The sequence below is a fragment of the Typha angustifolia genome, chromosome 14, assembly GCF_048772165.1.
Source record: "Typha angustifolia cultivar Huaian chromosome 14, ASM4877216v1, whole genome shotgun sequence".
In the NCBI taxonomy this organism is placed as follows: domain Eukaryota; kingdom Viridiplantae; phylum Streptophyta; class Magnoliopsida; order Poales; family Typhaceae; genus Typha; species Typha angustifolia.
The window spans coordinates 672,993-700,815 of NC_133252.1; the positions used below are offsets into that span (position 1 = coordinate 672,993).

General features: G+C 40.1%; 4 protein-coding genes across 7 annotated transcripts; 2 read left to right on the forward strand and 2 right to left on the reverse strand.

Moving 5' to 3' along the window:
- Positions 1-1,879: 1,879 nt before the first annotated feature.
- On the forward strand, positions 1,880-5,251 carry LOC140775599 (receptor-like protein kinase HERK 1). The gene has a single exon (XM_073118981.1). It carries the CDS (start codon positions 2,462-2,464, stop codon positions 4,970-4,972), a length of 2,511 nt encoding a protein of 836 aa, XP_072975082.1. The 5' UTR covers positions 1,880-2,461; the 3' UTR covers positions 4,973-5,251.
- Positions 5,252-5,595: 344 nt separating this feature from the next.
- LOC140775598 (calcium-transporting ATPase 1, endoplasmic reticulum-type-like) lies at positions 5,596-12,245 on the reverse strand. Its single transcript, XM_073118980.1, has 9 exons — positions 12,100-12,245; positions 10,484-11,989; positions 9,998-10,067; positions 9,777-9,898; positions 9,260-9,538; positions 8,772-9,149; positions 8,579-8,688; positions 6,872-7,100; positions 5,596-6,622 (listed from the first exon to the last, which is right to left on the reverse strand). Exons 2-9 carry the CDS (start codon positions 11,888-11,890, stop codon positions 6,044-6,046), a joined length of 3,174 nt encoding a protein of 1,057 aa, XP_072975081.1. The 5' UTR covers positions 11,891-11,989; positions 12,100-12,245; the 3' UTR covers positions 5,596-6,043.
- Positions 12,246-16,848: 4,603 nt separating this feature from the next.
- Positions 16,849-23,976, reverse strand: LOC140776456 (protein SIEL). Of its 4 annotated transcripts, none has more exons than XM_073120170.1 (11): positions 23,232-23,976; positions 23,067-23,147; positions 22,737-22,967; positions 22,402-22,593; positions 21,988-22,128; positions 21,334-21,423; positions 20,086-20,579; positions 18,481-19,943; positions 17,914-18,286; positions 17,577-17,789; positions 16,849-17,493 (listed from the first exon to the last, which is right to left on the reverse strand). In XM_073120170.1, the coding sequence occupies exons 1-8, from the start codon at positions 23,925-23,927 to the stop codon at positions 19,031-19,033; spliced, it is 2,838 nt and encodes a 945-aa protein (XP_072976271.1). In that variant the 5' UTR covers positions 23,928-23,976; the 3' UTR covers positions 16,849-17,493; positions 17,577-17,789; positions 17,914-18,286; positions 18,481-19,030. The 4 variants fall into 4 exon arrangements, with proteins under 4 accessions (XP_072976271.1, XP_072976270.1, XP_072976272.1 ...); XM_073120169.1 differs by having other exon boundaries at positions 17,914-18,010; positions 18,107-19,943; XM_073120171.1 differs by having other exon boundaries at positions 17,914-19,943; positions 22,402-22,470.
- A 1,046-nt stretch (positions 23,977-25,022) lies between these two features.
- LOC140776791 (ABC transporter G family member 5-like) lies at positions 25,023-27,823 on the forward strand. Its single transcript, XM_073120647.1, has 2 exons — positions 25,023-26,281; positions 26,393-27,823. The coding sequence occupies exons 1-2, from the start codon at positions 25,117-25,119 to the stop codon at positions 27,514-27,516; spliced, it is 2,289 nt and encodes a 762-aa protein (XP_072976748.1). The 5' UTR covers positions 25,023-25,116; the 3' UTR covers positions 27,517-27,823.

Consider the following 27,823-nt stretch of genomic DNA (forward strand, 5'->3'; position numbering starts at 1 on the left):
CAAGCACCACTTGACTTACTTGATTGATATCAGATAACAACTAGTCATCCACTGCAATACATGACCACTTTGATTCTTGGATAGAATTGAGAGATGGAAATGGACCCATTGCTATTTTGTCATCATAATATACCAAAAGAAATATATATAATACTAGAGACTAATAGTGCTGCTGATTGCTTTGCGAATTATTCAAAGATATTATTCGGGTGCAAATAATTTGTGTTCTTTTGCCTCTTGATTTAATGGGATTTTTTTTTCCTTTGTGAACGTGACGGTTAATGAATATAAACTTATTTTTATGTACATCATGAGGCTATTATCTAACGGTTTAAGATTTTAAGTTGGTAATTTATATATTATCGAACATTTTTCAAATTAAATTATGTGAAGAGCAATTCAGAAATTAAAATGAAGCTTTGTAGGTTTCAAATCCTTGATGAAAAAAAAAAATAATGTAAAATAATTATAATTGACTTTGAACATAATGGACAAAATATTTCCATCATCCTTTTTCTACGTGTTTGGTTTTTACGTTCACATTTAACAACCGTTGAAGAACGTGCAAGATAAACCTAGCACTAAGTGGTTGCAATTATCTTAAACAATTGAAATAATTATATTTGGCATTAAATTTTCAATCAATAGGATTTTAGATATTTTAATAGTTTAAAAGAATTAGAATACCGGGGTGGTGATATCCTAATGTCGCTAAGGAGGTTGCACCGTCGACTCTAACTCCAAGCAAATTAAAGAGAAAATTATTTGATGGTATGGATCGACGACTCTAATTTGATGGCTTTAATGGAGCAATGGTTTAAAGAAACAACTAAGCAAAGCAACTACTTGTAGATGGACGGTGCAATTGTTTGATAAAACTTAGATTATGCGGCTGAATATATTGATTAAATTTTAATAATATTTAAATATTTTTGTATTAAGAGAGTGTTAATTATTTGTTTAACCCATATCAACTTTTAGACTTTTGAATAATTAAAAAAATAAGGTCAAAAGTTTTATCAATCAAGAATTAAAAGAGATTTTTTATATAAAAAAAATACCTTGACCTATGCTTATTTATTATTTATTCTTTCCTTTATTTGTCTCTAAAACTGCCCAAGAAAATTAATGAGGACTTTGGCCTCTGACATGCCGAGCATAAGTTTAGGTCAATTTTGCTTCATATTGTGAATAACCTACCTACGTGACATTAAATAGATTAAATAAACTTACTATAGAACATAGTAGCCCTCAGCACGTATTTTGATGCCAAAAATTATGATTGATTATATATATATATATATATACAAAATGGTTGTTCTAGACGTGGCTTGACGTGGCTTCTTATAATTGTCTCATTAAATAAAGTAGAAGATAACGTACATTATTCTATTACCATAATGAATGATGCAATATCTAGCAAATATTTTCATGAATCTATAAGCTCAATTATTCAGCAGATTTTTTCTTTTCTTTTTTCAATATATCATGAGAAAAGAAACCTTCTGAAACTTTAGCAAAATCCTGAAGTTATTCTCAAAATTTATCGAAAAATAATATTTATAAAATAACAAAAATATGTTGGTATGATTTAATCGTCATTTTACTCTCTATGAATAATGATTCCCAGATTTATAGGATAGATTCCCAATAGTATCCAATTTTATCGATGATTGAATGATTATTGCATGGCTAGAAAACGATGATGCCCTGGACAATAATGTGATTGGAGATGAAGACAGTGCAATTCCAGCACTCTGGCCATGAAAATTTGACTGCCCCAACTCCCGATCATATATATATATATAAAGTTCTCTCTTTAATGACGTTTATATCGTATAAATATATAAACTATATCAAAATAATTTATAAAGTTTTTAGGTGAACATCCTTCGATGGATTGCGTTAGCATCCAGATTCTTACTGTCTTCCTCTGTGCTCTTCTTTAATGCTTCTTCTTGCTGTTATAAACTGTTGACCCTCCTCTCCTCTTTCTCCCTCTCTCTTTCATCTTTGTCTCTTTCTCTTTCCTCCCTTTCTTCTAAGGGAGCCATTTGTGAAGCCGAGCTTGGTTGCATTCGGTGATGAATTCGGATTGGATGGTGTTTGCCAAGGGAAAGGTTTGATTCCCCTTGATTTGTGGTTGGTGGTTCTGGAAAAACCTTGAAGACCCACTTCGGCAAACGCGCAAAGGTGTCATCTTTTCCATCCTTTTTTGTTTTTCTATCGAAGACCTTCTTGTTCCCTTCTTTTGGGTTACCTCGGTCTCTGTTACTCTTCCTCCTTGGTGGTAGCGGTGAAAGATTGGATTTGTATATATATATATGGCTTATTGAGTTGATTCTCATGATGGGTTCTGGTCGTCTTTGGTTTACGAGGTAGAATTGAGGGTTTACTGTTCTTCCCTGGTTTGATTCATCTCTTTTGGTGGTGGTTGAAGTAATTCTGGGCTTAATCTTTAATGGCTGCTCAAGAACTTCCATCGGTTCTCAGCATCTTTTTGACCATTTCCATTCTGTATGCATGTAATGCGTCGTTTACCCCCACAGACAACTATCTGATCAACTGCGGATCGTCGGGGAACACCACTGTCGGCGGTCGAGTGTTTCTCGCCGACACCTCCCTTTCTTCGACCTTGCAAACCCCTCAAACCATTCTAGCCAACACCACCGCGAGCTCGGTGTCTTCTTTCGACAGCTCCCGTCTCTACCAAACTGCCCGCATCTTCACCGGAGCCTCCTCCTATTCCTTCCAAATCCAGAAGCAAGGCCGGCACTTCATCCGTCTCTACTTCTTTCCCTTTGTGTACCAAAGCTATGATCTCACCGCCGCGCGCTTCAGTGTCTCCACTCAAGACGTTGCCCTCCTTACCAATTTCCAGGCAAAGAGTAATTCTTCTGCAATTAAGGAGTACTCTGTGAACATAACTCGCGACACCCTCATTCTTTCCTTCGTGTCATCGACAAATCTTTCCTTTGTGAATGCCATAGAGGTCGTGTCGGTGCCTGATGATCTAATCGCCGATTCTGCACAGACTGTTAATCCTACTGGGCAGTATTTGGGTCTAGCAGTGCAACCATTGGAGACAGTTTATAGGATCAATATGGGCACCCCAAAAGTTCTTCCAGAAGATGATACTTTGTGGAGAACTTGGATTCCTGATCAAAGCTTTATAGTCGATAAAAGTTTAACCAACCATGTCAACTCTACGGGAAAGCTCAACTATATGGCAGGACTAGCCACAAAAGAGACTGCCCCAGATATCGTCTACAGTACAGCCACAGAATTGGTTGTGCCAAACACTTCCACTGCACTCGTTAACATGACATGGCAATTCAATGTTGATGCAAGTTCAAGCTACTTGATACGATTTCATTTCTGCGACATAGTTAGTAAGGCTGTCGGTCAGCTCATCTTTAATGTTTATATCAATACCTGGACTGTGGCTCGTGATTTTGACTTCAATTCTCTTACAATAAATAGTTTGGCTACACCTATTTACCTGGACGTCGTCTTGTTGCCTGAGGATGCAACCAACAAGATTAACATCGGTGTTGGGATGTCGGGATTAGACCGTGGGGTGAATGATGGCATCCTAAATGGCCTCGAGATTATGAAGATGAACTTTAGCTCTGGCTCTGTAGTTACTATAGAACCGGCTAGTTCGAAGAAGGAGAAGAAGAATTTTGGGGTGATGGTTGGTTTGGCCATTGGAGCAGCTGCTGTGCTGATCATAGTTATTTTTGTTGTTTTCGTACTTATTAGGAGGAGGAAGCCAGAGAAGAAGGAAGATTCCAAAACATGGATGCCATTCTCCATCAACGGACTGACTAATCACAGCACAGGAACCAGAACATCAAATGGAACCATTAATTCACTCAGGCAGAATGGAGAGCTTCTTGGATACCGCTTCTCTTTCACTGTGCTGCAAGAAGCAACCAACAACTTCGACGAGAATTTGGTCATTGGACTTGGCGGTTTTGGGAAGGTGTACAAGGGAGTGCTTAAGGATGAGACCCGAGTAGCAGTAAAGCGTGGGAATCCAAGATCTCAGCAAGGGCTCAATGAGTTCCGGACCGAAATCGAGTTGCTGTCGCAGCTGCGCCACCGTCACCTGGTCTCTCTAATTGGGTATTGCGATGAGCGGAGTGAGATGATTCTGGTCTACGAATACATGGAAAAAGGGACTCTGAAGAGCCATCTCTATGGTTCGGATTATCCTGCTCTCAGTTGGAAGCAGCGGCTGGAAATCTGCATTGGAGCAGCGAGAGGCCTTCACTACCTTCACACTGGTTCTGCTAAAGCCATCATCCACCGAGATGTGAAATCCGCTAACATTCTACTTGATGAGAATCTCATGGCTAAGGTTGCAGACTTTGGGCTCTCCAAGACTGGACCTGAATTGGATCAGACTCATGTCAGCACTGCAGTAAAAGGTAGTTTCGGGTATCTTGATCCTGAGTACTTCCGGAGGCAACAGTTGACGGAGAAGTCAGATGTGTATTCATTTGGAGTAGTCTTGCTTGAGGTGCTTTGTGCCAGACCAGTCATTGATCCTACTCTTCCAAGGGACAAGGTCAACCTAGCAGAATGGGCAATGAACATCCAGAAGAGAGGAGAACTGCATCTAATTGTAGATCACCGAATTTCTGATACTATTAGGCCTGATTCTCTAAGGAAATTTGGAGAGACAGCCGAGAAATGTCTCGCAGATTGTGGCGTGGAACGGCCCACAATCGGAGATGTGCTGTGGAACTTAGAATATGTGCTGCAGCTCCAAGAGGGAGAGCCTCAGAGTTCAGAAGTAAACAGCATAAACCGGATTGCTGAACTTTCGTCGCAGGTTCAAAATATCGAAGCTCTTGATAGTGTTGTGACTGGACAAGGAGCTAGTACCTCAAATGCGAACTCTCTAACTGAGATTTCAATGAGCCGAGTTTTCTCACAGTTAATCAAAGCTGAGGGAAGGTGAATTTGATCATACTTTGCTAGAAGACCAGTTATAGTGGATGCTTCTTTGAAGGTTTCATGTTTGTTCAGAATGTGATACTTTGGTTTGGTTTTTCTTTTTACCCCGTCTTTAAATGTATGTCTGCTTGCATACTTAAAACTGCCTAGGAATGTAATTAGACCATCAGTTTGTCGTGTCTTACGACTTTACTATTCATCATCTTCAATACTGGAAATCAACTCTTTCAATGTACTTATTAGGATCTATTTAAAAGAGTAAATGGATATAAATTTTCAGTTCCTCTTGGTGGCCTTTCTTTATCACCTACGGGGCACTGTGATTTTTGAGGTGCTTCTTTCCGTCATTTTTGACTCCTTAATGGTGTCTTTTGAAATTTCAGGTAGACATACTTGTCGAGATCTCGAAGAATGTAATCTTAGGATTAAAATCCAACAATTGACTTAAAAGAAGATTTAATTTGATAACCCAAATGTTTGATAAATTGAGGCTTTTAAGGTAGTGACGTGTTCCACCTCAAATTATCTAAGCACGCTAATCCTGTACACTGTTTTAGCAATAGAAATGCAGTCTACACTTATAGTACCAATAAAAGAGAATAATGATCGAGAAGTATAGGAGATGGATCAGGGTAAGGTTAACAGCAGTTATTCCAAGTTTCTAGCATATATTTTTTGCTAGTTTACAGAGCAAATACCAACCAAATAAAATGAATTACATCTGTTCTATGTTATCACCAGCATTATTTATACATACTACTCGGGAGAAATAGATTAAATAATACTACCGCCACCATTAGTTGCAGAGTTCTTTGGACAAAAGTTAAACCGAACTAGTTCAATTATAACCAATAAAGCAAATTGCTGCTGCTACAGCATCTTAAGAATCAGAAGTGTTTTCAAGAATAATAGTCTTGCCAATATCAAATACTCAGATTTTCTTGAATCCTCTACATTGCTCTGGATGATCATTCTCAAACAATCCCCTCAAGGAAGAAAAGAATGAGGGCCCAGAACAATACCGCCTGTCATGGTAGAAATTTTCTCTGACCTCTGCCATATGCGGGGTTGATTTCTACTCAACCTTGTATTTTTCAGATCGTCTCCTGGAATCAGAAGCATTCATGCACCGACCCACAAACTTAAGAACCTCATCAATAAGGACCACAGGGAAAGCAACAGCCAGAACCAACAGCCATTCGTTGAGACTAAGGGGCACGATTCCGAACACTTGAGCAAGGAATGGCACGTACAGGATCAAGAAATGCAGTCCAAATGACACAGACATAGCTAGGAGAAGCCATGGGTTGACCCATGGAGGCATGCTCAGGAGACTACCATCTTCAGACAAAGCATTAAGAGAATTGAACATCTCGATGGCCACCAAGACAGATAGAGAGAGGGTCATTGCTTTAATTTTTCCAGTCTGGAAATAATCACAAGGGTTTGTATCAAAGGTGAAGTTTTGTGATCCAGCAGTGAATGGTGTAACCTTGAAACCTTCCCATGAGGAGCATTGGCCCCAGTTAGAGAGCTGAGAGTAACTGATTAGAGTGTGGCCATCACCAGTCAGGTCAATACCCATGAAGGAGCCATGGGTGTACCATATGATGAAGATACCCACAGTCGCAATCCCCACATAGAGCCCAATGACCTGCAAAAGGAAGGAAAGTATATAATGTAACTCCTAGAGAGGACCTGGGCAGAAAATATTATAATAAACATCTCTCCTAATTTCTCTTAGTATGAAATTACACTGTTCTATCCAGTTCCTCCATATGCTGTATATTTAGTTACAAACCATTTTTTCTATTCTTTTCTTCGTCATTTACACAAAACCAACCATGTTTGCATGTGCAGAATTCATGAATCCACAGATTTATCATAGGATGAGAATCTTTACCATGTAACGGAACAATATCCATGGAGTGATCAATGAATCATCACTCCTTCTTGGAGGTTTCTTCATGATATCTTTGTCCGGTGGATTAAATCCCAAAGCTGTAGCAGGAGGGCCATCTGTAACAAGATTGACCCATAATAGTTGAACTGGTATGAGGCCTTCTGGAATACCTAAAGCTGAAGTTAAGAAAATAGAGGCAACTTCACCAATATTTGAGGAGATCATATATCTGTAATGAGAAACAGAAAAGCTAAGATAAGTCATAAAAATGATCAACGTAGCACTGACAGGTAGACGAGAACAAATAGTAGAACATAGAAAACAGCAGGTATAGTACATGATAAGCAACACAATAAGACCTTCTTGCATCAACATTAGCACGTCCTGCTGAAGTAATCAAAATAATATGAGAAACAAAAGTACCAACTTACAGGAACTAAAATAACACATGAAACAGCATAACTTACCCAAGTCATTTAGTGGCATCCAATTAGTCCTGCATCCACTTTAATTATTACTCATTATAGCAGCATATATATCCATGAGAAGATATTTTATTTGTTAATTGCCGGTTCCAGAGTCCAAGGAAATTTAGGTAGTATAGATTCACTTGGACCGAGTCAAATTGGGTCAACTTGGTAGCAGTTTATCCTAATAATACTGGTTTGGACTATCTTTCTCCAATTGCATCGGCTACGACAAGGTGAGTTCAGTTCTGAAGTTGAAACTAAGAGGGTTAATGGCCAAAGTTAAATTTCGAAATTTAGATAGGTTGATCAGAGGAAGATGAGGTAGGAGAAGCTCTCCAGATAAATAGTATGGCCCAGTCATCAGCAGGTCTCACTGACAGGCTTGCAAATGGCGATATCAACATAGTAAAGAGAGCAGATTTAGAAGTGTACTCTGCCATTATGGTACAATTGCAACGGATGGAAGACTTGAATTAATCCAATTCAGTTGGAGCTGAAGTTCCAATGCCCCATTTACAGACTAATTGCTCAAACTTATTTTCGTATACCAACCTAACCAGCACCAAACTATTTTGCAGCCTAATAACAGATTATGCATATAATAGACATCATTAATGTGAATTGGAGAAGCGATATCCAATCAAGGACGAATTGGAAATGGCAAGACACAGACGGAAGCATAAGGCAACCAGCAAAGATGTGCCTGCTTCATTTGTTAAAGCACATGCATGATTGTGTATATACATATTGATAGTCTATATACATGTATGTACTCAAAGATCCTGTGACATAAATTCACAACTACATTGAAATGCAAACACAGGAACTGTCCATTTGCCGATCGTAAATATCTATGGGAAGTGCAGTTGCCAAATTGAACATTTGAAACAGTCTTAAAATGTAAGATCCAAAAGAGGAAATAATAGTAATTCACAGAAGAGAAGAACATGAAAAAATCCTCTCCATTACATGGCATTTCCCTTCATCTGTCAAAACCAATATTGATTACCTATATATTAACCATTAAAAGAAGTGGTCAATTTTAGTATCCAAGGGTAAAATTTTCTACATAACAATACTACCTAGCAAGTATATTAAGATTTTCTAAAGTAGTTATTTAAAGCACAAACGAATGAGCAAACACTATAACCAAAGATGCACATGCAAATCAAATAAATAATCAACAAAGACTGAAGAACAGACAAAATATTGTTAAAAAAATGGATTGATAGGAAACCTTATGAAAGCTTTCATGTTGTTGTAAATAGATCTTCCTTCACCAACTGCAGCAACTATTGTACTAAAGTTATCATCTGCCAGCACCATATCTGAAGCTTCTTTAGCAACCTGAAATGGGTTAAAGAATTAAACGAAATGACAGAAACTAAAAAAAATGAGATTGTAACAAAACCATGGATAGACAAACATACCTCTGTCCCAGTTATGCCCATAGCTATCCCAATATCAGCCAACTTCAGAGCAGGTGCATCATTCACCCCATCACCAGTCATTGCAACCACCTCGCCATCTTCTTTCAACAATCTCACAATTTCTTGCTTGTGCTTTGGTTCTGCTCTAGAGAAGAGAAGACCTCCCTGTTGCTTTAAAAGATTCTTTTTATCGGAAAGGGACATAAATTCCTTCCCTGTAAGGCTCTTCAATCTAATGTCTTCATCAGGTCTAAAAACTCCTATGTCACGGCATATTGCCTCCGCAGTTTCTTTGTTATCTCCTGTTATCACCATGACACGAATACCAGCAGCTCTACAATCTTCAATCGCTTTGTACACCTCCTCTCGAGGAGGATCCTGTTATAAGAGTTCAACAGATAACAGTCACAAAATCACCTTCCAACAGAAGGCCAAAAAATGAAGAGAACATTCTGCATAAAAATTTGTATAATAGTGCAACATCTCACCCTCAGCCCAACTAAGCCAACAAAGATGAGGTTAGTCTCAATAGATGAGTAATTAGATGGATCAAGCAACAGCTTATGAGCTGGATGATTTTCACCATCGTATGTTGTAAATTCTGCTAAATCATCCTTATATGCGAACCCCAAACAACGTAAAGCACTAGTAGACATTTCCCGAAGAGTTTCCAAAATAAGGGCCTTTGAACTTTCATTTAACAGAATGACAGAACCATCAAACAGCTGAAGATGCGTACTTCTCTCCAACAAATTTTCCACTGCTCCCTGTCACAGTACAGCTGTCACATTAGATTTTTATTTAAAAGTTCCACGTGTAGAAGAAAAGGGCAAACACAAAAGAAGTTTTGATAAGAAAAATCAACTCTTTTTCACTTATCAGGGTGAGCACATGAAGATGACACAGTGAAGGAGCTAGAAAATGCTAGCTTAAAAAAATAAAATAAAGGGAAAGTGAAAGGAAATTATGAAAACATAGGAAAGATGGACAAGAGAAATAGAATACCTTTACAAGTAGTGAATTGTTTCCTTTTTTTGATTTCACAATAACTCCCATTGACTTTCTAGTGCGATCAAACTCAAGAGTTGCAACCCTTTTTGCAGTACTATTCCACCATTCACAGCATCCTTGATAACAGAGAGAAAAGGAGGTAATTCTCACTGCATCTCTGCCTAAAGGATCTAATAACTAATTCAAAATCACAAAGCTTAAGAAAATTAACATACGTAATGTCTCAGAAGAATCCAGAGATGCTGACTTGTAGCCCGCAGGAAGTCCCATTTTTTCAACCAGCACCTGAAAGGAGTTTCAAAACGACAAAATTAATTATGTCATCAATAGTTAGCAATGTCAAATTAATGCAAGCACTTCATCAAAAACAAAAATATGTTGCCATGACTGTTCTGATGTTGTTCGCATACCTTATTTGTCATTTAGATTTTAGACCCAAAAAAATATGCATGGAAGAATCATTAAAGAAAAAGTATGCCTTAACTCATCTCACAATTTGTAAAACATAATTTGTTCTCAGCAATTAACTCTTCTACAATGATAAGTTATCCACCAAATCTACCAAGTTTAAGCAAGACAATCTCAGTTTACTGCATTCTGTGTTTAAGGGCTAAATTTGAAGTTTTCAATGCCTTCACAATATATTACTGGAAAACTAACATACAACTAAAGTAAAAAAAGGATATTTGTAAAACCAAGACCTTCAAAGCTGCTTCTGTAGACATTCCAGTCGCAACAAACTGATGGCCTGACTGTGCAACACTAGCATCATTGCATACAGCAGCTATTTTAGCAATCATTTGAAGATTTTCATCCATGTTATCAGAAGGCCAATCATGGATCTTCCCATCATGAGGATCATAAGTAGTCCCATCAACTTTGAAGCTCCGCAGTGTATCATGCCAGCGCCCTATTGCCACAAGTTTTACTGCCGACATCTGGTTTGTAGTCAATGTTCCTGTCTTATCAGAACAAATCACAGTTGTGCATCCCAAAGTCTCGACGCTCGGCAGCTTGCGCACCAATGCGTTTTTCTGTGCCATCTTCCGTGTGCCCAGTGCCAAGCAAGTAGTGATGACAGCAGGCAAGCCCTCAGGTATTGCAGCAACAGCCAAAGCCACGGCAATCTCGAAGTAATACGTGCACTTCTCAAACGAGAACTTAAAATTCCCCGGCCAGCCATCAACATACTCCCATGTAAAAAAGTACTTCACATTGATAAGCCAAACCAAAGCACAAATGATGCCAATTATCGCCGTAAGAGACTCACCAAACTCATTCAGTTTCTTTTTCAAGGGGGTATCATCATCCTCCTGTGAAGCTTCATGGATCTGAGAATGTATCTTCCCTATCTCAGTATTCATCCCTGTTTGAGTGACCAAACAAATGCAGCTCCCATTGACAACAGTGGTACCTGCAAAAACCATGCACTCCTTTCCTTGGATATCCGTGTCTTCTGAATCAACTTTATGACTAGTCTTATTCACAGAAGCATTCTCCCCTGTAAGAGATCCCTGTTCCACCCTAAAAGTGGAGCTTATCAAGGACACCACCCTCATATCTGCGGGAACCTTATCCCCAACCCTGAGCTGCACGATATCGCCTGGAACTAGCTCCTTTGCCGGCAGATCATGAACCCATTCTCCATTCCTCTTAACCGTCGCATGCTCAGATTGGATCTCTTTAAGCGCCTCGAGCGCCTTCTCGGCGTTGTTCTCTTGCCAAACCCCGACGGCAGCATTAATGATAAGAATCAAGAAGATGACCAAGGGCTCGACGAACGCCGTGATCCCCATCTCACCCCCCTCATCCCCATCGTACCAAGCGAGGACGAAGGAGACGACGGCGGCCACTAGAAGGATCCGAACGAGCGTATCGTTGAACTGTTCGATAATCAGCTGCCAGATCGAGGGGCCCGAGTGCTTCTCGAGCTCGTTCAAGCCATGCTTCTCCCGGCGGGACAGGACCTCCTCGGACGGCAATCCTTCCTCGGCGTTGACCTTGAACTCAGCCTCGCACTCCTCGACACTTCTCGCCCACGCCGGAAAGGTCAAGGCCGAGGGTTCCGATCTATCTTTCACACCTTCATCCTGCCCTCCTTTCCCCATCCCAAATCAACGCTAAACGAAAACCCCCAAAAAAATCCAACCTTTGCAAGAAAAACCCACTTCAGATCAAGGAATCGCGACAAGTTCCATGTCAGAACCCTAGCGATCCGAGAGCAAATTAGACGAGAAGAGAGCACGAAATCTACTAGTAAAACAAGAATAACAAGAAGGAGGAGGAGGAGGAGGGTTAAAGTTAGGGTTTGGTCTACCGGATCGAGGAAGGAAGAGATCTCTGCTTCGCTTCGGACTGCGGCTTATGCGATTGCTAGTTAATTACGCCTCCTCTAAAGGAGGAGACGAGGGCAATATCGGAAAGATGAAGAAATAATTAAGAGGTTTCAATTAATAAGAGAGGTGATTTAAACAAACGATTAGTTTTATCATTAAGGAAATTTCGTCGATATGTCCTGCGGCGGCTTGGTGACAAAGTCGTTATCCGTGGGGTGTATCCTATCGGCGTATTTATCCGAGATTTTGGTGGAATAAACCGGGTTTCTCGGATAAGTCTCTGCCTTGCATGGACTTGAGGTTACCTATCTATCACGACTTAAACCTTATCGTCTTAAGATTCCGTTACTTAATACAATGAGTGGCGTAACGACTTAGTTATCGGATAAGAAAAGTATAAGGATAAAATAACGCTTATCCTTTATCTTGTATCATAAGTGTGGTAATTAGGATAAGAGTAACTTAAAATTATGGATGGGATTTTGGATTCTTGTTCAAAATTTAACTCTTAATAATTAATAATTTTTAATTTTAATTTTTTGTTTGTTTCTTAGGTAAATGACACTGTAACTTATTTCCCCAATAAAAGATCACGTGAAACAAGAATCTCGAGATTAATTTGTTACATTTATAAGTCCCACGCATAAACCTGGATTAGTATAAAATTGTGTTAATTAACAGGGTTTAGTACAAGTAATCTACGTCACTTGCTTATATATATTATTCTTACTTACTGCTGACACTTGTAATAAGATGATATTCCTGTTCGCTAATATGAATGCTTTCGTATCTAAAGTGAATTTTTAATTGGCACGTACGCTATTTTATTAAAAAAATTTAGTTTAAAGGTTGGTATAATTATTATTTTTAAATTCAAGGAGATATATAGAGAATTTTATTAATTTAAAATCTCTGAATTTTTCAACATTTTTTTGCATATAATATCTGAATTCTTTTTTATCACAAGTCCCCGAGAATTAAAATTTTTTAATTTAGAGGTTTATATAGTTACTTTTTTCTTAATTCAAGTATATATATACAAAGAATTTTTTTAATTTACAATCTCTGGATTTTTCAATATTTTCTATCTCGTTTTTAGTTTAGAGGTCTGAATAATTACTTTTTCTTAATTCAAGGGGATATATAGATAATTTTTGTTAATTTAGAAGGGTGTATATGAGTAATAAAAGAAAATTTAGAGAGTGTATTTATAAAACAGTAATTGTTCATACGGCGGTCTAAGTGAAACTGAGAGTCTTACGACCATGGAGCTTGGCATTTAAGTAGCATTTAATTCCAACTAATATACTCTTTTAAGTGATACCGGCAATGAGTTAATATGTCTACATCTAGTAGATATCCATCGTGTGCTTTAGATCGCGTTGAATTAAATGCATAGAGTTATAGGATTAGAATAAGTATGACATAATCGATGCGTTGATGTGTATTTAATGAAGCATCTAAGCAGACATGCACATCAAATCTTAATCCTGAAAAATGTTACTTAGAGGACCCAAATTAATCACATATGAGGTGGTTTAGAGCTTTGGGCCCTAATTATTTTTGTGTAGATAGGGTGTTATTTTGTATAGTAGCTTAATCACCCATATTAACTTTTTGGCCCATTGAAATAATAATTAACTACAAACGGGCCGGCCCAATTTGGCCTAATGGACTAAAAGGTAAAGATAGGTTTCTGGGCTTGAGATTTTAGCCCATTATGATGTATTGCTGGAATCTAGACCCATTTAAACTCATCCAAAATTATTATTATCTAAGATCATTTTGTATTCCCAGGATTAATTAAGTAATTTAGATTAATGAAATCAACCAGAGACGAGCTAATGAATCAATAAGTTTTTTTTTTTTTTTTTGGGGTGTGTCTTGGATCAAGAACCAAGAAGTTAATTTGAATAAATAGTAGGGAAAAAAACTTAATGCTCTAAAAGCTAAAACTAACTATAGAGATAGGATTTTATATATATTTTATATGACTTTGAATTGAGTTTGTGGACATGCCTTGGCTCACAATTCAATCACACCTACTTCCATAATGCTCACTCTTCTACTGTAACATGATATATGACAACACTAGCTCTACTTTTGAGTCATATAACAATATTATACAAGGACTTCCCTCCTCAAATGAGTGTTTATCCATGATGGTGTGGATAGCTTATTCCAAATCTTTATCTATCCTTATTGGTCTTAAATGCTGCGCCATTGCTTTATTAGATATTCTTAGCCGCCAACCATGAAAGGAAAGTGGAAGGAAGTTTTGGAGTGTAGCACGCCTCTTTATGCCAAACCCCACATCTTCACCATCACTTTCCCCTAGGGTTTCTCTCACACCTATCTTTTTATCTATTGTCAACTTATTCAATTTCTTTTGAGATAATAAAATTTATTCATGTCTCAAAGATATGCATGTAATTTTAACGTGGGCTAATTTGTACAGATCAATTTGGAACTTGTCGAACACGAATCAAATGCTTTTGATTATGACCGAAAAAAAAGAGGGACTGAAATGAGACTGAATTTCGACTATGGCTTATGGTCCACGCATCAAAGCGTTTTTTTTTTTTGGATCAAAAAGAAAGTACGAACACCGATAATATAAGATTACAAAACTACTCTCTTTTCATCTTGTATACTTCCAAACTTCAATATCTCAATCTCCGTTTTTATTGCTTAGAGAGAGTCTAACCTTATTATTACAGATACTGAATATTCATAAGCTTTTTATTGCTCAACATCTATGTTCAATGCCAAAATTAGTACACGATAGAGCTAGAGCACAAAGGATTAATTCTTCATTAATAATAGGAAGAATTTTGAGGTGATTAATGCATCCGTGTGCATTAAGCGGCGTGTCGGAGTAGATATGCACGATGTTGATTTGTGCTATATATATATATAACACAACTCGTTTAATTACAATAACTTTATAATCTAATTTTCTTAGATACAATGGGCTATAAATATTCAATAATTTAAGAATCTATACAGTTAAGTAATAATTTAAATCCTACGCCGGTCAAAGCTAAATGAGAGGTTTGAAATTGCCATCCTAGGTTTGGATGTATGAAGATGGGTAGAGATTTTCTTTATCCGTCTTGAACACGTATAGTTTAAACATATCATGAAAATAATCATTTAAATGACTGCTTATTATTATTATTATTATTATTATTTTCTCTCTCTCTCTTTACATACTAATTATTCCATCACATTCCTTTTACTATCTTAATTATATACATTAAATTTCTAAAACTCTCGGAATCCAATCACACGCATAGACAATTAGAGCCACATATTTGAAATAAGATGCTTATATATATATATATATATTCCTTTTATGTTGGAAAATTGGATACAAAACAGAACAGAGTATATCTGAAAAAATATATATATATTAAAGACAGAAAAAAGAAAGGAAAAATAGCAGAAAGATCTTGAATGATCGAAATTTTTATCGATCCATCACGTCCACACTAGTAGTGCAGGATAAAAATCGATGGAAGATCGAACAAATAGCCGAATAAGAAGCCTCCTTCAACTTATTCTTCCTCCTCTTATTCTTCCCTTTATTCTGACTCCTCTTACTACTTATCGTAGAACCGGTGCTCTGGTTCCTGTGATGAAGAAGGAAAGGGAACACTGCGGCCTTCTCCTTAACTTTCCCAAGGCATCGCCGAGTCTTCTCCTGTACGCTCTCCTTCCTCGTGAAGGTATAACTCCTCAGATACATCTGCCTGCACGAATAGCTATCCACCACTATCGGGCTCGGCCCAAACGTTATACTCGCTTTCGTGGCACACTCATCCTGATCACCTCCTTCCCGTCGCCTCCTCACGAACTCCGCGTCCGATTCCGGCCACTTGTAGAGGTTAACATAACTCGCTCGCACCGGCACCCGTGCGTCGATGCAGTTCACTGCGGACTTGCAACCGGAGCTCATCTCTCTCTCTCTCTCTCTCTCTCTCTCTCTCTCTCTCTCTCTCTCTCTCTCTCTCTCTCTCTCTCTCTGTAGATAAGTCGCGCTTTCTCTCTCGGGATAATTCTCAAGGAGATGGATATAAAGGAAAGGCTTTGGATGGAAGGAAAGTTTATATAAAGGAAGTGGGGGAGAATAAGAGTAGGATTCGGAGTGCGAGGAGAAGGTAGGAATGATGTGGCATCATTCGCAATGAGTGATTGCTACTGTCGTACTCTCTTTAGAGTTGTCGGATTAGTTGTTAATTAACCATGTGATTTGGCTTTTGGGAAAGGTTAATTAAGTAGGAAGTTAACATAAGTAAAATGACTATCATGCATTTACTCTTATCTCTCCTTTACGCTCTTTTACTTTATTTAATTAGTATAATAAGAGTTTTTTTTTAGCATTTTGAAAATGATTACTCCGGATTGGACTCGGATAAGTTATCTGATTTTATTCGGATTATTAAGTTCGGTAAAAATTCCCATTCGTAGCCGGTAATTTGAGAGGGGGATAGAGTAGGGTAATCCTCCACGTCATGTTGGGTGGGTGGTAATAAATGAGGAGATTTATCTACGTGTCCAATATTGTGAATCACGAGATGTTTACGTAGCACTCGGGACAATGTTGCACGTCAACTGGAGTCACCAAGGTGGACCTTATTGTGGACCAGCGCCATGGGGACGGATAAAAGCAAATGCAACATGACTCACAAAGTCACCCATTGACTTTAAAAAAAGGGAAAGAAAAAGATAGAAACCACACCTGGTAAGTGGTAATAGAACTCCTCCACAAAAATCCATCCAACATGGATACACCAATAACTTTTTGAATAATTATTTACAGAACCTGGAAGTAGTTGAATAAAGTGGTCTGTAAATAGTAAGGATTACCAACACGTCATATGTATCTCTTTTTATTCACATACTGTTCATCTTCAAACAACGTCCGTCGTGCATAGGATACCCCGTGAAGTGTGAATCAACGTTGGGTGTTTCACACAGGGGATGTAATGGTGCTTCTTGAAATTGAGAAATTGAGAACGGGCACTTCGAGTGGCACAAATTTGCCCCAAGAGTCAACAGAAGAAATCGATGTCACAAAGCAACATAACTTCAAGCAAGCCACATGTATTCCTATCATTGCGTTCACCACTGGGAGCGGAGCAGTTGTCGGTTGATAGCCACCATCTTCCATTACTGCGCTGTGTTGATCATTGATGACTAATACGTCTCTTACCTTTCTTATTTTTTTCTATTAACGAGTAATGAGAGAATGATGCTGGAAAGAGAAATTTTGTATTTGCTAGTGAGGGGTAGTGGCATTGAAGGGAATAGCCAAACCCAAGCTATAATTATTTGTGTGACAGCATCATGAGAAGATGTCCTGTTCCAGACTGCAAGAGAAAGAAGATTAGACCGGCATCAGATGAATATAAAACACTAGGAAATCGCAAACCTTGTGGTGTAATTGACTTACATGTCTATTAGGTTCCCATATGGATGGAAACCAGAGGGGTATGTTTGCAGTATTTCATAATAAGCACCAGCATGTATCACGAATATGATAGCACTTTTAGATAGCTCGCGCCAATTATTCCTTGGCTAAGCTAACAGCAGCTTGATTAGCAACATACTATCCAAATATCTTCTTGTCAGGAAGTGTCATAACTATTTATTGACATAATTGTACCTAAGAGCAGGTCCATAAAACCACGTTAGAAAAGAACCGCTAAAATGAGACTGACCATCCATTCATATCTCCTAAATGCATAAACTGAAGTAGATTCATAAAAGTACACATCCTAACTCTTTACCTGAGAAATTCCGTTTAAGATGAAGCAGCTTCTTAAAAGTAAGCAGCTTCTTAATGCATAAACAGGATGTGCTTTCTCAGTTGTTGCAATATCATTTCTGAAAGGAAAAAATGAATAAATTTCAGAACAGACATACGGAGTAGGAGATTTCCAGGCATGGTGCATTGATGTATCTTTCTCATTCAAAAATTACCACTTAAAAAACTTGATCGAGTAACTTAGGTGATCCGGTTTACTGGCTATATCAACTCATTCCCAGTCTGATCATCATAAAAAAGGATGGTTGAAACAGCTTCAAGTCAGATTATACTATTCAGTACAGAAAAATCCAGAATGGCAGTCTCACACTGTTACCAATAGAAATCAACGTTTCCTGTATAGTTGTCAAGAAACACAGCTTCAAAACCATGCAGGAATGTCAGCTCTTGCCTAGACGGCTATTAGTTCTAAAAAAATGTATCCTCAGCAGTTTATCTGTTCTTTGGTTCTACAAATCAAGGTCAGCAATTAGCTACCATATGGTAATCGAAAATTATTTCCATTGCCAATGACTCCTCAGTGACATACCATGGATGGAATCGGGATCGAGTGTCTCAAGGAGTGGAGGACCATGAAATCAGCTGATTTGCCACTAGAAACTGCAAATCTGTACCCAAAATTTCAACACATGACCAGAATATTATTGTCAAGAGAAGTGTTTGTTTCTTAATTCATAGGGCAGCTTGATTTCCTCAAATATATATACAGTTCTTTGCATGTTCCTGATTGCTGGCTTCAATCAGTATATCAAGCAAGTTACTATAGATGACCTAATCATCAATCTCGTCCTCACATGTATGGTTCCTGGCTGCTGGCTTCAACTCAGTATAGCATATAAATGACAAGCCCAGGATATTTATCTCTCAACTCTCAAGTCTAACGAAACATATCTGCTGCTATCAGTAGCTAGCTTTTGACCGATTTGTTAGTCTATGTACCAGCTACCCATGTTATTATCCACAGACCATAAGCAGAAGTTATCAGGCCGCAAGTAGGATAGAGTAGGTTTCCCATTGTTCCATGACATGCATATAGACAACTACCAGAAGAAAGAAGGTCATAGTTCCACTTTCATATATCATCTGTCACCAATTCTGACAAAATATACATTAAATTCCTCACAGAGAAAAGCTATATCATCTTTTGGCCTTCCTTGACTTTTCTTCTGATATGCCATATTTTCTGATGGACATTCAATACCTAGACAAACCCTCAACACAAATGAAGATGCCATTGGAGTTGCAAAGAAAGGAAGAACAACAGTACCACACCTCATTTCATCGGAACCTTCAAACTGGCACAAATCCAGGAAAACATACTGGATGACCTCCCCAACAACCATGCAAAGCCACAATCTGTCTTGATCTGAAATATTATACAGTGTTATGCGAAATCGGATACCCACAGGTAATCCTGAAACATATATCAGGGGATTCTCAGAATCATTATCAAGAGCTTGCACTTCTGCTTTTATGTTCTTAAATTTTCCAACCAATCTTATTTGTTGTGGATTAAAGAGTTTAAGAAAATTGTAAACATTAATCTGATGAGGAACATCAGCCTTGGCCCTTGGAGCAATAGCCCTCTTTAATTCTTGAGCAAAATCAGATAGTTTATATGATCCTTCAGCACATAGAGATTCTAAGCGAGAAACTATGACACGAATCTTCATCAACCCAAGATCCGAAAAAAATCCAGTCTTTGACACTTTAAGGAGGTTAGCAAGCAAAGTCAGCTCTAAAACATGATATTCCATTTGGCAAGGCAACCCTGGGAAACCATGTCTCATTCTTCTAAGGGACATTTCTAACTTTTCCACTAGAATATCAAGTGTCATCGAACCAACATCATGAGAACTTTTAGGCTGCATCTTCTCCCATGCTTCTGCAATCAATTGGACTACCTGAATATACTGTGATACAAAGTCCACAGATGCACTGACCAAACCAGGAGCATTCCATGCTATCATTTCCAGTTCCTCCTTGCAAGTTCTGCATGTAACATCCAACCATCACAAACATGGGAATAATGCTTGAAGGGGGAAAAAGAAAGAACAATACAGTACTAGATTTATGAAGGCACAAAAAGAGAGAGAGAAGAGAGAGAGAGAGAGAGAGAGAGAGAAAGAGAGACCTTAATGTTCTTCGCACTTCATATGTACTATATGACTTTGTCAGAGGCCAGGTTTCTCCAACAGTTTCTAAGATGAGCTCCATGGGCCGCATGAATTCTTCATTTAAGTACTCATCTTCCTGTCTAGACTGTTCAGGATGCTTTAATATCTCACCCATATGTGACACAGTTTCCTTATTAGAAACTTTTGATGCAATACTACAAACAGGCAATGAGGAACTGCATATTTGGCCAGCCTCTTTCAACCCTAACGTTTTGTCCAGAAAAGGCATCCCACTATGACGGCACAAATGGGCCAAAACTGAATCTTGGTCAATGACACCTCGCAGTGCAAATGATATCCTTCCCAATAATGGAATTGCATAAGAAAATATTACTCGAGGTATATCACATGCAAAATTCTCGTCAGCAAAAGGTAATGATATAGATAGGACCAGCACAGCTGCAACCCTATGACTGTCCAAGGTCAGCTCTCCATCGCATGATGGACCTATCTGCAACATGGACGATAACAATGCATTTATTAAGCAGAAATATGAAAAACATTCGGAAGAATAGTGGCAAACTGCAACTATTAATATCATAGGAAGAAACGAGAATTGAAATATTTAAATATGTGTAAATGTGTTAAAGCAGCTTAGAGACCATCCAAATTACCACAAAAAATGAAAGAACCTTTTCTCTCCACCTTGGGAATAGGTGTTGCACAATCAATGGCGAAAGAAGCGTTAAAACTTCTCAAGTCTTCACATTAAGTTTTATCCAACTCTTTAGTTTATGTTTGATACTTTGATATACTTTAAGAATTGTTTTAAGTGAATAATATTTGGAAGAAAACAAAAAACTGTTGTCAAATTTCAGAAACTTGCAACAACCAAATTAGAGGCTTATTAAAAGAACTACCTGCCAGTGTTGCATGATGCAAAGTTGAAAGTTCATCACAGCAAGGACTACAATCCAAATTCATGGTCAATGACATATTTTGGCTCAATAGGAATATTTAAAAAATATATATATATATATGAAGTGCTACGCATTCTAGTCCTTGCTCTCTCTATCTGGTATAACTTAAAAGGTCAGGGCCATGAAATGTTACATTCTTTGAACTCATACTGGGTTACAACCTACAATATATTTATGAAGTACTTGCTTTGGGAATTGTAACAGAAGCATCTAACCAGAAAGATACATATTGTATTTTATCCAAAGTTCAATGATAATTTTACATAATAAATGGAGATAAGATACCTGTTTTGCCAAATCTTTAGCTAACTTGACTGAAAATTTCCTGTGATCCACACCAAGAGAAAACAACACAAAGAATATATCTTCTTCTTCCTGAAAATCAGGAAACCAATATCACTGCCAGATAGAAAGAAAGAGGCAAGGAATTGCTATAAAGCATGGTTTATAATTTACTAAAATATCAAAGAAAAGATAAATTTAATAGAGAAACATTGCATTGAGTATCTAACTTTTAGAAGAATGTTTGCAAGATGACCAGTCAGCTAATTCAGTTCAAATATCTATTAAGTGGAAACAGGACTCAAGTTTTATCACTACTTCTGAACTCTCTAGACTCTTCCCAACTTGAAAGTCCAAGTCTAAGGAACTTATTTGAAGCTGGGTTCTCAAATTGTGATTGTGTATTGACATAAAAATATAAATCATAAAAGCTAATCTCATAAACTGCTATTTAACATTTTGTGATCCCCTATATGCTATGAAGTTTCATGCACCAAGATACTTGTCCAAGAGGATCTACAAAATAGCTGAATAAAGCATGTCTTTTTCATGATAGTGTACCAAGCACAAGCAACACCCATTAATCCACCAATAGGGGAAAGAATTTAGCCAAGAGTACAATACGGTAAATCTGCAAAAGGTCCTAGATTATCAAACCTCTGGGTATGTCTCCAAATTCCCAATAAGACCATCAATTGCTGACTTGAATATCTCAAGCTTTGGCAATTTCATTAGCCGGAGGGTTTTTCGTGCTGAACTTCTGATCGAGGCATTAACATCGCCCAACAAACCAAGAAACTGCCCACAAAAAAAAAACTGTAGGATGACTATCACCACAAAGACAAAGATGAGTAAAATATTGAACCTCCCAACTAAAGATTTGCCAAACAGCTTCCATTAAAGATAATTTTAATGGAAGAACAGAAGCACTTTAATAGATTCTGGTTTCTTTTCAGTTTAGCGCCATAAGGAACACACATCCGGTTTAACATCATACAAGTATCCCAGTGGCGTAAATTAGGTCTACAGATATCAGTTCCGATACCTAATTAATTACTGAGAAGAACATACCATGTGCATATGCTTTTCCTGCACTTGTAGGCGATCATATGTTGCCATATCAAACAATGTTTGCAAAACCTGCAGTCGAACCACTTCTGCATCATCATTCAACATATCCATTAATAAATTTAATGCATCATCAGCAAACTGGACAGAGAATTTCGTAAGCATCCCCAAAGATCTACAGGCAATTGTCCGAACCTAATGTGAAAAAGAAAAGGAAAGAAACAAAGTAGTTAACATATAAACCTGTCCTGAAAAAAAAACACTAGAAAAAAGGTTTACTAGGCTTATAAAATCATCTTAGAATGTCGGCATTCAAGAAAAGATAGACTCAGCATTACCTCAAAAAATTCATCCTCAATTCCATGTATAAAAATCCCAGCTGCACATGAAAAGCGGAATTTAGATTCTTTATCCAATTTACTGAGTGTTATATTTCCACTCTTAATTCCTTGGACCTTTTTAGATAGTGACTGCAATAGAACACTCTCAGAAACATTCTGAACCTTTCCAAGGGCATTAAAAGCTTCGACCCTAACTTTCACGCTCATGTCTCTTGCCACTGAACAAAGCTGAACCAAGAAAACAACTAAAAATCCATATATAATTCTATGTGCAAAAATAAAAATGAAATGCAACATCTAAGACATAACATGTAATATGAAGTCCACCTGCACAAATATCATATCTATCTGTTCACTGTAATCCATCGCCTTCTCCCTTGCCGCAAACATCTCCGCACACAAACTGGCCTAACCATCAAATGATATCATATCATAATGAGCCAGAAAAAGAAAACTAGAAATGCAACAATACTTCAGAAACAAACTTCTCACCAATCGAACAGCAGCTGATCTAACGAGCTCGTCCTCATCTTTCAAAGCCTCCACAGCACGATCATAGCAACACTCAACAGCCAAAGAGTTGACATCAACTCCAGCCTCCTTGCATAGCGCGACCAATCCATCAAGTGCAGATCGCCTCACCGACGGATAGAGATCAATCGCAATCCCAAGAAACACTTGAAGCAAGCTCTTATGACCTAAAATAGCGCTAGTTTTTGCTCTACCGATGCTATAAACCAACAGATCAAGGATCCGAGATCGAACAGCAAAGATCGGGCTCGTCGCAAGCGAAATTACGAGATTCTCATCAAAAACAGATTCGACCAGAGAGAAACCATCTTCTGCGCTGCTCCCGGCTATGGAAGCGAGAGCGGCGACAGCATCAGCGGCGAGGTGGTCGCGGCCATCCAAGAAAGGCCGGACGGCGGAGATCACAGAGACCGCGAAGCAGCGGTGTATGGTAGCGGCCTCGGCGAGCAAGGAAATGGCGAGGCGGAGGAAGGAGGCGTCGTCAGAGAAGTGCGAGAGGGATACTATTAGGGTTTCTACAGCGGAGGAAACGGTGGAGGCGGCCGAGGAGGAATTGGTTATGAGAGATCTCGCTGTGGAGAGCGCTCGAATTCGGCAAGAGGAGTCAGAAGTGGAAGAGAGGTGGAGATGAAGCCTTTCGAGAAGAAACTGCTCCATGAGAGAGAGAGAGAGAGAGAGAGAGAGAGAGAGGAGCTTCTAGGGTTTAAGAATTGAGATGCATATGGCGGGAGGAGGAATAAACCGGGTTAAAGTATACTACGGATCGGATGTAATTAACAGGTTCAAATGGGTCGGATCCGAAATGGGTCATCCAAGCTTGGGCCGCAAATGGGCCTGCTCTACAGTTGACCGGGCCGAAAAAGACTTTAGTCTTTAGTCTCAACTATCTAAGTCGACTATATTAATTAGTTCTTTTCCATTATAATATCCTTTCAATATATGATATATATCACATCTAGTTGAGTGTAGCTGTGTAGGCATAGCAACCGCAAATACCATAAGACTTCTCACATCTAGTTGGACCACGACACTCGAGATATATGACATAATTTACTTAAGGTTGGACGAAAAGAAAAGAAAATTCTCACCATTATAGGTAGGTTGTTGAGCTCCCATGATATATATTTCTAGGTGTGGGACAACCAATAATACCCAACTATATGAGTTGATAACATTGTTTAAGAGCTTGACATTATGAAGAAATAGTCAACTCATACCACTAAGTTAACCTTATAGATTCTTTGTATGCATAACTCCAGTAATATGATGAGGAAAGTAAAAGAAAAGAAAAAAAAACTATAATATTCCAAAAAATATTGAGGAAGCAAATGGGTCCTTTGTTTGACCACCCTGACCTTCTCTATTGGTTAGCAGCTCTAATATTTGGTATGGCATGGATCATCTACACCAACAACAACCAACCTCTGAAACTTGAATCCCATGCATCATCTCCTTCCCAGGAACTGCAACGACGACTGGTAGCTAATAAGTGTATTCTATACTACGCCACCAACCCTCTCCAATTCTATTCCTCCATCTTCTTCGTTTCCAACCAACACTTAACCATCCAAGTGTAGCTTAACACCCCTCACCTACATCTACATACCACTGTGCTGACGTGGCGCTGTAGCAAAAGAGCACCATGCTGTCACGGTACTTTCATGACATCCGAACTTTAGAAACGTTGGACCTTGCTACCTATAAATGTAAGCCTGTCTTACTCCGAACTAAGCCAAGCCAAGCTCTCTTATAACTTGTTTCTATCTGTAAAAGATTTAAGATTAAGATTACTGTTGACAGAGAAGGGAGAGAGGAGAGAGAGAGAGAGAGAGAGAGAGAGAGAGAGATGTCTAGATTCGTGGATAAGCTCGGGTTCTTCGACCGGCGGTCGTCGCCAATGGAGGAAGCCGAGGACATCGCACGTGACGGACTGCTCATCCGCCACTCACGGGCGCCGTCTCCGCCGCCTCTTTTGCCGCAGGCGGAGGTGGTGGCGAAGTCGACCACCCTCGGGCAGCTCCTGAAGCGCGTCGGGGACTCGCGCAGCGAGGCGTCGTCCGCCGCCTCCTCGCCCTCCCACTTCACCATCGAGCTCGGGACACTCACCGTTTCTTCCGGTGGCGGTGCAGCCGCGCTCCCCCACAACTTCCCGCTCGAGCTCGCCTTCACCGACCTGTCGTACAGCGTCAAGAACTCCTCCAAGAAGGGGAACAAGAGCCACCTCGCCGGGTCGGACCAGCTGAACGTCGCCGAGGGTAACCTCAGCCACTCCAAGACGAAGACGCTCCTCCACTCCATATCGGGCGAAGCCCGAGAAGGCGAGATCCTGGCCGTCCTCGGCGCTAGCGGGTCGGGGAAGTCGACCCTCATCGACGCGCTAGCGAATCGGATCGCGAAGGAGAGCCTCCGCGGATCCGTCACCCTCAACGGCGAGCCATTAGAGAGCAACTTGCTCAAGGTGATCTCAGCTTACGTCATGCAGGACGACCTCCTCTACCCGATGCTGACCGTGGAGGAGACCCTCATGTTCTCCGCCGAGTTCCGCCTCCCGAGGACGTTGTCGGCATCGAAGAAGAAGAGCCGCGTCCAGGCCCTGATCGACCAGCTCGGCCTCCGCGCCGCCGCGAAGACCATCATCGGCGACGAGATCCACCGCGGTGTCTCCGGCGGGGAGAGGAGGCGGGTGTCGATCGGGATCGACATCATCCACGACCCGATCGTCCTCTTCCTGGACGAACCGACCTCCGGGCTCGACTCCACCAGCGCCTTCATGGTGGTCAAGGTGCTCCAACGCATCGCCCACAGTGGCAGCATCGTAATTATGTCCGTCCACCAGCCCAGTTACCGAATCCTGGGCTTGCTCGACCGCCTCCTCTTCCTCTCCCGCGGCCACACCGTCTTCTACGGCCCTCCCTCCGACCTCCCCATCTTCTTCTCCGACTTCGGGAAGCCGATCCCCGAGAACGAGAACCCGGCCGAGTTCGCTCTCGACCTCATCCGTGAAATCGAAGGTCGGTCCATTTTAGTTCCGTTTCTTACTATCATTCATAATTAAGTTTAAGCGGTAGGTAATTAGTATAGTTTTTCATTTAATTTAATTTTATAAAATAAAATAAATATAGGAAGCAACTCATTCGAGGGAGCGAGGGCACTCATCGATCACAACAAGCAATGGCACTCGCGGCGAACCAAACCAAAGCAAGAAAAGCCTCCCCTGTCCCTCAAGGAAGCCATCGCGGCGAGCATCTCGCGCGGGAAATTAGTGTCCGGCGAAACCTCATCTGCGTCGTCATCCGTTAAGAAATTCGCGAATCCGTTCTGGATCGAGGTGGGCGTCCTAACGAAGAGATCCTTCACGAACACGAAGCGGCAGCCGGAGTTGTTCGCGATCCGGCTCGGGGCGGTGCTGGTGACGGGTTTCATCCTGGCTACCATCTTCTGGCGTCTGGACAACTCCCCGAAGGGCATCCAGGAGCGGCTCGGCTTCATCGCCATCGCCATGTCGACGATGTTCTACACGTGCGCCGACGCCCTCCCCGTCTTCCTCCAAGAGCGCTACATCTTCATGCGCGAGACCGCCTACAACGCCTACCGCCGCTCCTCCTACGTCCTCTCCCACGCCATCGTCGGCTTCCCGCCGCTCATCCTCCTCTCCCTAGCCTTCGCCGCCACCACCTACTTCGCCGTCGGCCTCGCCGGCGGCTTCTCAGGGTTCGTCTTCTTCAACCTCATCATCCTCGCCTCCTTCTGGGCCGGCAGCGGCTTCGTCACCTTCCTCTCCGGCGTCGTCACCCACGTCATGCTCGGCTACACCGTCGTCGTCGCCCTCCTCGCCTACTTCCTCCTCTTCAGCGGCTTCTTCATCAACCGCGACAGAATCCCCGACTACTGGATTTGGTTCCACTACCTCTCCTTGGTCAAATACCCGTACGAGGCCGTCCTCCAGAACGAGTTCAGCGATCCCACCAAGTGCTTCGTGAGAGGAGTCCAGATGTTCGACAACACGCCGCTCGGCTCGCTGCCCAACGCCATCAAAGTCGCCGTCCTCCAGTCTATGAGCACCTCCCTCGGCGTCAACCTCAACAGCACCACCTGCATCACGACCGGGCCGGATTTCTTACGTCAGCAAGCCGTCACGGATCTAACCAAGTGGGACTGCTTCTTTATCACCGTCGCGTGGGGGTTTCTGTTCCGGTTCTTGTTCTACATCTCCTTGCTCCTCGGGAGCAAGAACAAGAGGAGATAGACGGCGACGACGACGACGATGGCATCGATCGAAAGAAAGTAGCAAAGAGAAGGTTTTTAATTTGATTACTCCTGTGAATTTTTTCTTTTTTTCTTCTTCTTTGTGCTTTAATTAAGACGGTGGAGATGAAATTAATTACAAGCCATCGTGCATGTAAGTTGTGATCATCTCCACGCCTTTCTGTTTTCAACCTTGATTGTTTGTTCATGTAATGTGAATGTTTCACAGCAACCAAAAAAAAGAAAAAGAAAAAAAAAAGAATAAGCCTCTTCATGTATCAATATATTTATATATTTATTTTGTTTCA